This window comes from Protopterus annectens, chromosome 1.part2 (genome assembly GCF_019279795.1).
Source record: "Protopterus annectens isolate FY-2018-M chromosome 1.part2, PAN1.0, whole genome shotgun sequence".
In the NCBI taxonomy this organism is placed as follows: domain Eukaryota; kingdom Metazoa; phylum Chordata; order Ceratodontiformes; family Protopteridae; genus Protopterus; species Protopterus annectens.
The window spans coordinates 565,986,726-565,999,031 of NC_056727.1; the positions used below are offsets into that span (position 1 = coordinate 565,986,726).

Below are 12,306 nucleotides of genomic sequence, written 5' to 3' on the forward strand. Positions count from 1 at the left end.
TATAAAGATTTTGATCAGCCCACCTTTGGACCAATAGTGGCCAGTCTATGTAACAAAACAGAATCACTGGCTATTTATGTAGGCAAGCATCTGCAAAATTTAATGATTAAAAGTGATTCATATAAAAAAAGACTCCTTTCAGTTCAAAACAGTAATTTCAGAATTAATAGTGGAAGATTCTATAATTTTAGTCACAGAAGATGTAGCCTCTTTATATATAGTAATTCCAAATGAAGAGAAATTAGAAATAATAGAGAGATTAGTATGTCGGGCCTTTTTACTAGGGAATACATAAGGTTGTTTACTGAAATTTTAGATGCAATTTTATCTTATAATTTTTTTCATTTCTGACAATGATTTTGATAAGTAGACAAATGGGGTGGCGATGGGGGCAGTGATGGCACCCAGTTACGCCAATATTTTTATGACAGTCTGGGAAGAATTTATTTATAAATCAAGTTTTTTCAAATATATAGTAACATATAAGCATTATACAGATGATTTATTGATTATATGAAAGGATACTGAGGAAATGCTTTTAGATTTTACGAAGTATTTAAATAATGTTACAGAATATTTAAAAATGTACTTATAAAATAGGGAAATAGAGTATTATTTTTTTTTTGGATTTAAGGGTTTATAAATCTGACAGTAGGTTAAAAGTAAAGATTTATAAAAAAGAAGTGCAGAGTAATGGGTACCTACATTATAGTAGTATGCATAATGGTAGTTTGAAGAGAAATATAGTGAAAGGGCAATTTCTTACGTTAAGTAACCTAACAGAAGATTCATATTATTTTGATTGAGAATGTGAGGAGTTAAGAACAACATTTTAAGAGAGGGGTTATCCAAGAGATATGGTAAATAGCAAAATAAATGATGCTATAAATGAGAGAACATCTATAAGTAGAGCTCCCCATAATAAAAGGGTGGTGAAATTGAAATCAAAAGACTATTCAACAGCTTATGTTTTAGAAAACTCAGTGGATGAGGTTGCTATTAGGAAAATAGTGAAAAATATTGGAGGTTCTTGATGAATTTCACAGATTTGAAAGCCATTATAGGGGAGAACCCTGTTTTTGTGTCTAAAAGGTGTAAAAATTTAAAAGAACATTTTTATAAAAATGTCCTTGGGGAAGAGCAGGGAAAAGGAAAAAAATATAGGAATGTTCAAGTATATGAAATGGAATTTCTGTAAATACATACACAAAGGTGATAAAATTAAAACATATGCTAGAAATTATGAGATAAGATATTTATGTGACTTTAATTGTAAATCAGAGTATATTATTTACATTACCCTCTGTGAATTGTGTTCAGCATTTTATGTGGGAGAGCTGTTAGAGAATTTTGTAGATGGATTTAGGAGCACTTAAGAGCAGTAGAAAAAAGTCCCATGTACTGCTTCCATCTTAGCTCCATTTCATCCTAACATTCACTAATCATTTTAAACTTCAGTAACTGTGCAGCACTTTCATTTATCCTTTAGCTTACATGAAGGAATAACCTAGAATTGTTTTACTGCTCACTGCTGCTGCCTTGCAAAAATCCCCCATTAGTGGGATCATAAAACTGCCTTTTTAAACCATGTTTCATCTGCTGGAGAGGAGAGCTGAATGGTTGTTCATTAGGCAACATGGAACGGGGAAGCAGAGAAGAGCATGCATTGAGGCAATGGTTAATGATTTACAAGAATCGGAAAAAACGGCTAAAAGGCAAAAGAGGCAGTGTGACTAGACACTGGCTGTAGGTAACCGTATTTGCAGACACCTAACCAGTTACTTTTGATTAACACCCTCCCTGATGCAGACATCTGATGCAGCCGGTGCTCGCTGGAAAAGTTTAAAACATACACACAGACAGATGAGCTTTATTATGCTAACATTTGCATGCAGGTGTTACATTTAACTCTAAGAAAAAAAAAACTTAAGAGTTTGAAGTTACTGACCAGTCCACATCATTTAATATGTGTGAGTTAGTTAAAGTTGTTAACATTTAGAAGTTATTAACTCTGTTTACATTTGTACTTACACTTTTTTTGAATTTCTGATTTGTGTTTGTTGGCGAGGAACAGTGTAGTGCATGTTGTCATGACATCCTCTTTGGTTGGCTGCCGCTGCTGCTGCAAGATGTGGGCGGGCTGCAGCTGTAAACAACTTTTTTAAGCTCTTTTAGCTCTCCCAGTCTCAAACAGGCAGTTAGACACTTCCTCATGATGCTAATGTCATCACGTATGTCCTTGCACATTGATGATGTTGCAGGAAACGCTGGCAATGCAGGATGACATCAGTGGTAATGAAAAACAGTAAATAAAAAATTGGGATTTGAAGAGGCCACTCAGGAATTCGTGGCACCCCATTATTTTGTTCTCAAAACTGGGAAATACCAAAGAATTCAGTATGGTTGAGACGTTTGCCTGGAATGAATGATAATGAGAACTATAAGGTAGTTCTGAAAAGGAAAGGTTTAGCTCATTGACGTCTTGAAGTCATATGATTTTCTAAAATGTATTAATTTGGTCTTTTAATCATTAGTAACTTGGTCTTATGAAGTTGTATGCACGGAATGAAAGCGCTTACCAGTTACTTTTATGTTTGTTTGTTAATAAATTTTTAGACGTCCATGAAACTTTTTCAGTTTATTGTTTTTGAAAGAGTTCGTTGGTGTTTTTTGGATATTTATTTATACATTTGTTAACTGGGTAAATGTACTGGTCCAAGGACCCTTTTCCGGAACAACCCAGGTAAATTGGCAATAAAGAACTGTATGCTACAATGAAATTAACAAATGATTAATAATGACAATAGAAGTGGTAATTAGTTTATTAAAGATTTCAGCAGTACCCTTGGACATGGCTAACAGAGATATGAATCAGATATTTAACCCAGCAGTGTAAATCTGGCAAACAGTATACTGAAGTATAAAGCAGTATAAAACATCCAAGATAAATATGTATAGCAAGAACTACAAAGCACAAACAGCAAGTCCTGTCAAATGGTGCGAGTAAAAGTGTATTTGAAAATGTGGGGGGGGGGGTGTAGCCTGGTGGGGCAGAAAGGTGAAAAACTAATATAAGTAGTTATAGTAGCAAGGATCAGTCAGTGCAGTGTTCTCTGACATCACGTTTAACCTACTGTAGATGGAGGAAATTAAAGGAACAGTAGATAGTAAAGGGACAGATTTTCAAATGCATATTAAATCTATTTAAAATGCAGTACTGCTCAATGTATTTGGCAAAGTGGAATTAAGAAATGGTGCAAGCTTTGAAGCTCTTAATCATGTACAGCAGATGCATAGGGTGGAAGACATATCAGATGAGAAATATATAAGAAATGTTGAAGGTTTATGGGTGGCTAAGTTTGTGGACGTTATTATTTAATTAATTTATTTATTTTACATTTGTTGACCAGGATAGTCCGACTGGATGTATGTCCATTTTCAGCAGAGGCCTGGTGAGAAAAGCTCCAGATAACACAGATAGAACATAAGAGATATGAGTCAAACATTTTTACAAAAGCCCTCTAGTAGGTGCTCACAATATACACAGTGTGTAATAGTATACAAAAACAACAGGTTGCAGCAAGCTATTATGAGTAAGAGATGCATACAATATTAATTTAAATAAGTCATTGAATAAGTAGTGATTAATCAGGGTTAGTACAGAGACAAAGCCAGTGCTCTTTAAAATACTGTTTGAGGCCTTTTTTGAGTTAATGGCTTTGTGGGTTTGGACCAACAGTTTATTGGATGATTGTAGTTCCCTTGAATTACTGTATGGCTTTATGATATTTTTGAGTGCTGGAGTATTTTCAGGGTGGTATAGAATTTTGTTATGTTATTACTTTGTGTTATATATATGTGTTGTTGTATTATCAGTATATGTTATATGCACATTGAGTTCGAAGTAATGCAGTTTTGTTCAGTTGCACTGTTGTGCGGTCTGAATGGCAATTAAGTTCACTTTGACTTTGAGATGATTGCAAGCTGGGAGTTATCATCGACTCCCCTGCAGACACTAGCATTCTTCAGGAAGGCCTGTCTCTGAGTAACAAATGATGCCAAAGCCATGGTCTTAAACTCAATGCTAAGAGGTGCATAAGTGTACTCTTTAGGAAGTTAACCATCTTGGCTAATTCCCATGCTGATAATAGGCCCCTAAGAGTTGACCTAGTGGTCAGGTATCTGGGTACCCATGTAGACTGTAGCCTTATCTTCGACCACCATGAAGCCACAGTGGTGAGGAAATCTTTTTATGTTATGCAACTTATAAGTGAAGGCATGGCATCTAGGTCCAAAGATGTCATTATAGCACTGTACTCTGCCATTATCAGACTAATCATAGAGTACAATGCTCCCTTCATTAGGTACCTAATCAGGTATATGCAGCAACTATAGTGATCTCAGAGGTTCCTTACAAAAAAAATACAAGACGTAACAGATTTAGCTTTCACAGAGCACTTTAAAGCCCTTTTTCTCTGCTTAGTCCCCTATAGATTGCTGAGGGGTGACCTATGCCTGGCTTACAAGGGGCATCTGCAAACCCCACGTTTATGAATCTCCTGCATATTCTTAAGTCAAACAGTACTAGAAATACAAGGTCTAGGGATCTGAATTTTGTCTGTGACTTAAACAGAATATGCTAGAGAGACAGATATGTGTCCCAGCAGAGACTACCTTTCCTATAGAACAGGCTTCCAATCCATGTGAAGCTGAGTTCATCTATTACCCAGTTTAAGCACAGCCTAAACAAGTGGATGGGGAACAGGAAATTTACACCAGGCTTGGCACCCATGTCCCTTATAGACAGAGGTAGCCTATAAATGCCTGTCTCTCAATGTCCTGTTCAGATACAGGATGTCATTATTCTTTCAGGAAAACTTGGCTAGGTTTAGAAAGGCACACGGGGTCGTTAGCCTGGTAACAATCTATGAATTGAATAATTTATAAGTTTGTGTTTGTACTTTAGCAGAGGGCTATTCATGATACACTTTAAACCTTCAGTACAAAAGTAAACAGCCCGGTATAACTAGATGCACATGGCAGAAGCTTGGTGTTGCCCAATCAATATTATGTTGCATGTTGGCAATACCTTTTGAGGAGATAAATTGTGCAAAATAAGATTCACTATGTGTTACAAAAGGTTAACAATAGTGCTGTACCTTTGAATCATTAGATACTATACTTCCCTTAAATTATTATTTTTTACTTACTATGTCATAAGTGAACTAATAAGCCATTTTCACAGGTGCCTGGTCTGTATAGAATATAATACATGTTAGGCACATGTCATTTTTATAATACAAGCTTTACAAATAGCTACAGCACAATATACAGCAGGAATAATATACAACATGTGTATGTAAAGCTTCTAATGCATCTAGTGATGAAAAAGATGCAATTATAAGCTCTGTAAACTACAGATCTTTAACATAAGCTACTGTTGATGGATATTTATAAATGCGAGGGGTGTCATTCTTGCTTTTGTCACAGACTCAGTTTCTGTGCAGTTTCCCCCCACCAAAAATAAGTAAGTTAATAAATACATTTTGTGTTTCGTTGGAAGACTACTTTTGCATAGGCTCTTTCTTTTGGTTTCTTCTTGCGTGTGATGAATTTGCCTGTGACAGAGTAATTCTTGCTAATTCAGTATAGATTCAAATAAAACTGTTTTCTCTGCAGTCCACAAGTAAGCTGCTTAATCTTTCATCTTTCTGGTTTGAAGCAGAACTTTAGATACACTGACAAACTACAGTCTGATTCTAGGCTCCTGTGGGGGGATTCATGCTCCTTGGTCTTATCTGCAAACTCAATGAATTATGAAGTAGAGTTTTTTCAGCACTGCCAAACAGCAGTCATCTCTGCAGCATAGTTGTACCACTTGTGGCCAGTGGCCACGAGAGCAGTTTGTCTTAGGCCTGGATAAGATGGTGAAGACGAGAGTCCGGCAGTTTGACATGTATGTATCCCTCATCCCCTAATGTGGACCAGAAGCAGTTCTGCATGACAGCAGTATCCCTTGTGATGATGAGAAGTACAGTTGCCAGAACCACCTAACAATCATTTGACAAAACAATAATCAATAAAGCCACAATACTTCTCCCAAATGAGACCTTTTGTATGACTAGCATCAGCCAAGGCTCAGTATTACTGCTCAGAAGACCAGTCATGAGGGGCAAGTTACAGTTTGTTTTGAGGCCTGTGGGCTATGGGCAACTAGGGCTAATAAAGAAAATATCTCTGCATGTACATGAGAGCATAAATATAATTCCAACAAGACTCTATATGCAAAGTTGCACAATCTACATTGTTGGACTGAAGAAGATAGTTACCTGACTAAATCCCCTAACACCACATAGATACACACACACACACACACACACACACACACACACACACACACACACACACACACACAAACCTCCTCCACACAAAAAAGACATGCATATGATATTTTAAATTTCATAATGCTGATTAACCATTACTAATATTGTTATATGCAATTCTAACTAACCACAGACAGAAAATGATTTTCAGGTTAAGATCACAGAAGCTAATTTTAAAATGAAGGAAAATAACAGTCATGCTTTTTAATAAATAAATAAAAATAGGTCCATACATCTGAATGCATCAAATATAACCCAGAAATGATGCATGTAAACTACTTCCCTTTACTTGGTGATGGCTGTTACCCTGCTTCTCAGCATTTTTCCTATAAGTGACTGAAATCCAGATAATGAACAAGCAGTCACAGCCTCTAACACATGCTATCAGCTCCTACATATACTGCACCATAAATACTTGAAAGAGGTTATAAAAAATGTAAGTTACATTACAATACTCTGAAAAAATGGTATAGATAGCTAGATAGATATAAACAGACGGATAGATAGACATAATAACCTCAAGCTACAGATGTGTACTTCTATAGACAGAGAAAGATAGCTAGACAAATATATACAGAAGAACGTGCAGTTTTACATATTATTTGGGAAATATGTGAACAATGTTTCTATGCTGTAAATTATTTATGCCCTGCCTGAGAATCTGTTGTCAAATACTCAGCTCTGGCTGTGTCTGAAAATTATGACTTTTCATCAGCATGCCCATCTAGATTCCAGACGTTAGAAATAATATAATCAAGCCATAAACTAACTAAAAATAAAACTTTTGTTTGCTTTTATAACACTCTACTAGACTGCAAGATTGACCTAACATTCTTGATTGATGGAAGCTGGAGTATTGGAAAACGTCGTTTCCGGATTCAGAAGCAGTTCTTGGCTGAAGTGGCACAGGTGCTTGATGTGGGTGTAGCTGGTCCTCTGATGGGAATCATTCAGTATGGGTAAGGAAAGCCCTCTGCGTGATACATTCTGCATGACCATAGAAATAGTATGGCGCAGGAAAAGCATTTCATGTATTCGATAAAGTGAATATCCTGGCTACTATAGTCAAAAACTGGGAGAATTTAACTGTAGCAACATTCTGCAGTCATTTAATTTATTATAGTGTACATATTGCCCTTGCAGCTACTCTGTTTTGTGAAACAAAAGTATTTCCCTGAAGAAAAATAACTGAAGTAACAGTATGATCTTTAAATTGCATTTGTCAATTGTCTGTATTCCTCCAGTCAGAAATCTAAGCATTTATTAAATTATAATGGTTCTATGTTTTTCAGAAGCCCCCACTTAGATTAAATTATAGCATAGGTTCTACATTTTCTTTTCAGTAGTCCCTGCAAACTGATACTACTTATCTAAAAAGGTTCCTTGTCATGAAGAAGTCATTTTAACAAGCAACGCCTTTGAAATGGTTATATTAACAGCATAAGAGGAACTATAAAAGTTAGTTAGGCGTAAGTGTCTGCTGAAGGAGAAGACATCTACAGAGAGGTCTGATTAAGAAGTTGCGGAAGTAGAATAAACAGGAAGGGGAAGGGGGTACTTTGCTGATAATTAAATGTTCTTAAGTACCACAGCATCTTAGGATAGTGACCATATGCCATGAGAGAAATGCCAAAAAGGAAAGAATTGATAGAACAGTGAAAGAGGGACAATAAGCACATCAGATTATCTCTTGATGTTCCTATGTAAACATATACATGTTTTGTGTACAAACATATAAGCAGTCCACCTGGAAGATATGTTTTGCTACTTACATGCAAATAAATATTCATATCTCTGCTGCATAACATCAGCAACATCAAGGATGTCATTTTCCCATTGATATTATGAGTCTCATAATACAAAACATCTCACTGACCATGTTATACATTGTATTTAGGCCATTAGTATTCATAGTTCCAACATGGTAAAAGAACTGTGCCTGTATGTTGTACACAAGCACTTGGGCTACAAACCAGTTGTTTTACATTAAGAAGGTTTGTGGTCTGCACTGTTGTGGCAGGACAGGTAGCGTACATCCTTCTAAGTTGGGAACTGCTGATTGAAGGCTCAGTGTCTGTTATTCTAAAAGTGTATTAGTTCTGGGTTAAGAACTTGGGCTTCAGGCCAGTTAGTTTACATTAAGAAGGTTTGTGGTCTGCACTCTTGTGGGAGGAGAGGCTAGATTCTGCCCTTCTGAGCTGGGAATGTCTGGTTAAAGGCTTATTGCGCATGCTTACTTGAACTGTTTCTTTCTGAAATCAGTATGCCTTGTTTGCTGTAGCATGGACTAGATTCAGGCCGGCTGGATCTAGCTTTGTTTGTATAACTTGTGCCCTGATACAGGCCGTCTTTTTTGAAGAAGATTTCTCTGTACCCTAGTGGCAGGATGGTGCAGTTAGAACTTGTCTGATTGAAGACTGCTGGAACAGGGTTCAGTTTTAAGCTTTTTAACTGGTTAATTGGGTAAAGTGTTGTTTTGATTGTATCTGCTCTATTTTCTGGAAAAAATATATATATACTTGTTTCTCACCTTTCTGAACTAGTATAGTCCAGTTTTCATGTTATTGCTGGATCCAGGGCTGTGTTACAAGTTTCTGTGTTGCCATACCTTACTTGGATAGAAGGAAGTTTCTCTGTTCACCTGTGAGAGAGGGGAGCTTTGAGCAGCCTATCTGTCCCTGGAGGAGTGGTTTGAGCCCAGAAGTTATTAGTTTATTGGCCATTTTGGGCTAATTTCTATCTCTTTCACTTCCCTGCTATAAAAACCTCATTTGCACAGTTTTTACACTTGTATTCCACTCAGCAAGTGCCTTCCTGGTGTTCTGCAGAGTCTACAGCAGCAGAGAGACAAAAGAGTGACTCTGGAGTGATTAAGTATCACTTTTATGCTTTTCTTGCTGTCTTAACTAATTCCGCCTAAAACACCATTTTTTTTAGCGAATCTGTGATTTAAAAAGTTTGTTATTGTATACAACTCCGCACAGCTCCTCGCGGTGTCCTGCAGAGTGATACAGGCAACAGAAAGACACAAGAGAGACTTTTCCAGATTTAAGTATTTTTTTCTCTGTTTTTTTGCTCCAACTGCCTTTTCCCACCTAAAAAGTGGATTTCTAACTGATCTGTGCTTTAAAAAGTTTAAATTGCATTTGCCTTCTGATTTTTACAGTTTTGTTTTATATCAATTTAAGTCATTTTTGTATTGTATAACTGTTGTAGGCTACACACTAAAGTGTGCTAGCCTGTTTATAGCATTTACAGTGTTTTCTGTGTGTTTTTCTGCTGTTTCCTGAAAAAAAAAAAAAAAAAAAAATTAGCTTTTCCCGCCTTTGCTGAAATAGATTAGTCCAGATTTCAGATTTTGCTGAATTCTGGACTGTGGTATAGTTTCCTGTGTTGCCCATATCCTTACTTGGATAGGAAGAAGCTTCTCTGTTCACCAGTGAGAGTGGGGAGGTTTGAGCAGGCCTATCTGTCCCTGGAGGATTGGTGTCAGCCCTGAAACTAGTAGCTTATTGGCCATTTTGGGTCAATTCCTATCTCTCTCAGTTTCCCTGCTTTTAAACCCGCACTTGCACAGTTTTGCACAATTTTGCGAATAGAGCAGCATCGGACAGCGCTGCTTAAATGGGTTTAAACTATTCCTGGCTCCACAAAGTCTGCTCTTCACTTTTTCCCTTAGAACTGTTCTAAATCTCAATGTAAGCACTCTATTTTCATTCTAAAGCCCTGCAGTTGCATGTAAAAGTAATCTTATAAGTAAGCACTAATAAACTAAAGCACTACATCCTCTTATACTCCCTTAAAGTACTTGGCTCCTTATTGGTCCTTTTTGATCAGTCAAAAAGTAGTTCCTTATACTATTCTGGCATGTCCAAAAGTCAGTTTCGGGTTTACTCTCCAGTCCAGCTGGTGAATCTGGGAATCTTGAGGCAATGTTACAACTGCCTTATGTACACAGACCACCCTCTCCTCCTCCCAACAAGCTCAAATATATGTGAGAGATGTAACTATATAGCCAAACTGGAGGCTGAGCTCTCTCAACCCAATACTGGCGCAGTCAGTCAGGCAGAGAAGGTAACCACACACACCACAAATCCAGTCTCACATAGACCTATCGCAACAGCAAACCAAACACATAAACACACAAAAACATACTCGGAGGCTCTAAATAAAAATCTTCCCAAGCAGTAGAGACCTCCAAAGCAGACATCCAAGCAACCGCTACCCCACAACAATACCCACGTATCACATAGTTCACAAAGTCAGTGTGCCACACAGTCACAGCCCTTAAGGCTAAACAACACACCTAATACACTTGTAATAGGTGACTCTATTGTCAGACACACTGACGTCCTACTCACCAGGCTGAACAAGGAGAAGGTCACTGTAAGCTGCCTGTAGGGTCCCAGGATCTGCCACATAACACAAGCACTCAGGTCACTCCAAAGCATGTACAAATATGACTCCGTCATTGTCCATGCTGGTGTGAATGACCTGAGGCATATCTCCCTGGACTACATGAAAAGAGACATAGAGGAGCTCTCTGATCATGTAGCCCAGGCCAGTATGACCCTGACCTCGAGCAGCATCTTACCCTCACCAAGAATGATGCCACAGTATAAAGACAAAATGATCAATTTTAACAATTGGCTAAAGTATTGGTGTCATTCAAAGGGGATACAGTGTCTGTCAGCCTGGGATGACATGCTTGACAAGCCACGTTGCTTCGCTAGGGACGACTTGCACCTGTCACCCCTGGGCTTTTGAATATTGGCTAAGGCTCTTGCCACCCCCATAGTGCCTTTTTTAGGCAAGGCTCAAAAGACAAACCCACCTCCATAGACAACACAAGGAAAAAGAAACTAAGGGTAATGCTGCTCAACGCCAGAAGTCTAAACCTCAAGATGCACGCACTCGAGGCTCTCCTCAGTATGGAGAATATCGATATCTGTGCAGTAACAGAAACCTGGTTCAAGGCTCCCGAGAGCACCCCAGTACTACCAGGTTATACCTCATACCATGCTTTTCGGCCCCAAAACTCGGACTGAACAACAAAAGGAGGGGGTGTATCCATATTCATCAAAGATACCCACACCTCCAGGTTAGTGGCATTGCACGAAGCATCGGAGACCATCCATGTGCAACTAACAGTGGGCAAAACTGCCTTTCAGTTTGTAGCCTGCTACAGACCACCTTCCCAAACTCAGGAACCCCACACAGCTTTCCTGAGAACACTGGAGAATATGAAGGTCTCTCCAAACACCATCATATTGGGTGACGTCAACTACCCAAACATAAACTGGGAGCACTACTCAAGCCCCAACACCCTTGCCCAATGCTTCCTAGAATTTATAAACTCAAATGCTATGGAACAACTGGTCACCACTCCCACAAGAGGGAAAAACATATTGGACCTGATCATCACCAACATGGGGACTCTATGTTCCATACCAGAGGTATACCCCTCATTGGTAAGATCTGACCATAAATTAATATCACTGGACATCCATATCCCGTCCCCACCCCCAGCCAAGGAAACCACGGTGAAGAACTTCTCAAAAGCAAACTTCACACTTCTCAAAACCAAGGTGGAATCCTTCAAAGCCCCCGGGCCAGTGGAAAATACGGCCCAAACCGCAGAATCCTTTACAAACCCATTCTATGGACAGCTACAGGAATGCATGGATCGTGCAATCCCAAATAAAACCAAGATTCACTCCTCCAAAGGCAGGAGACCTGTCTGGGGGACCCCCGCCATAAATAAGCTATACAACAGAAGGAGGAAGCTACTACATGATAGAGCAAAATCCCAAAAAGGGAAGGCATCTCTGATCAGTATTAGCAAGAAACTACGATCCCTCATAAAATTATCTAAGGCCAGCTTCGAAAGAAAAATTGCACAAGATGCTAAAGATAATCACAA

The 12,306-nt window shown here is 38.3% G+C and overlaps 1 protein-coding gene across 3 annotated transcripts in view; it reads left to right on the forward strand.

Annotated features, from left to right (window-relative positions):
• VIT (vitrin) overlaps positions 1 to 12,306 on the forward strand; it is a 1,072,224-nt gene that overhangs the window by 878,456 nt on the left and 181,462 nt on the right. For all 3 annotated transcript variants that reach the window (XM_044057778.1, XM_044057780.1, XM_044057779.1), the window contains one exon: positions 7,195 to 7,342. In XM_044057778.1, coding sequence (XP_043913713.1) covers positions 7,195 to 7,342 — 148 coding nt within the window. The remainder of the gene's footprint in view (positions 1 to 7,194; positions 7,343 to 12,306) is intronic.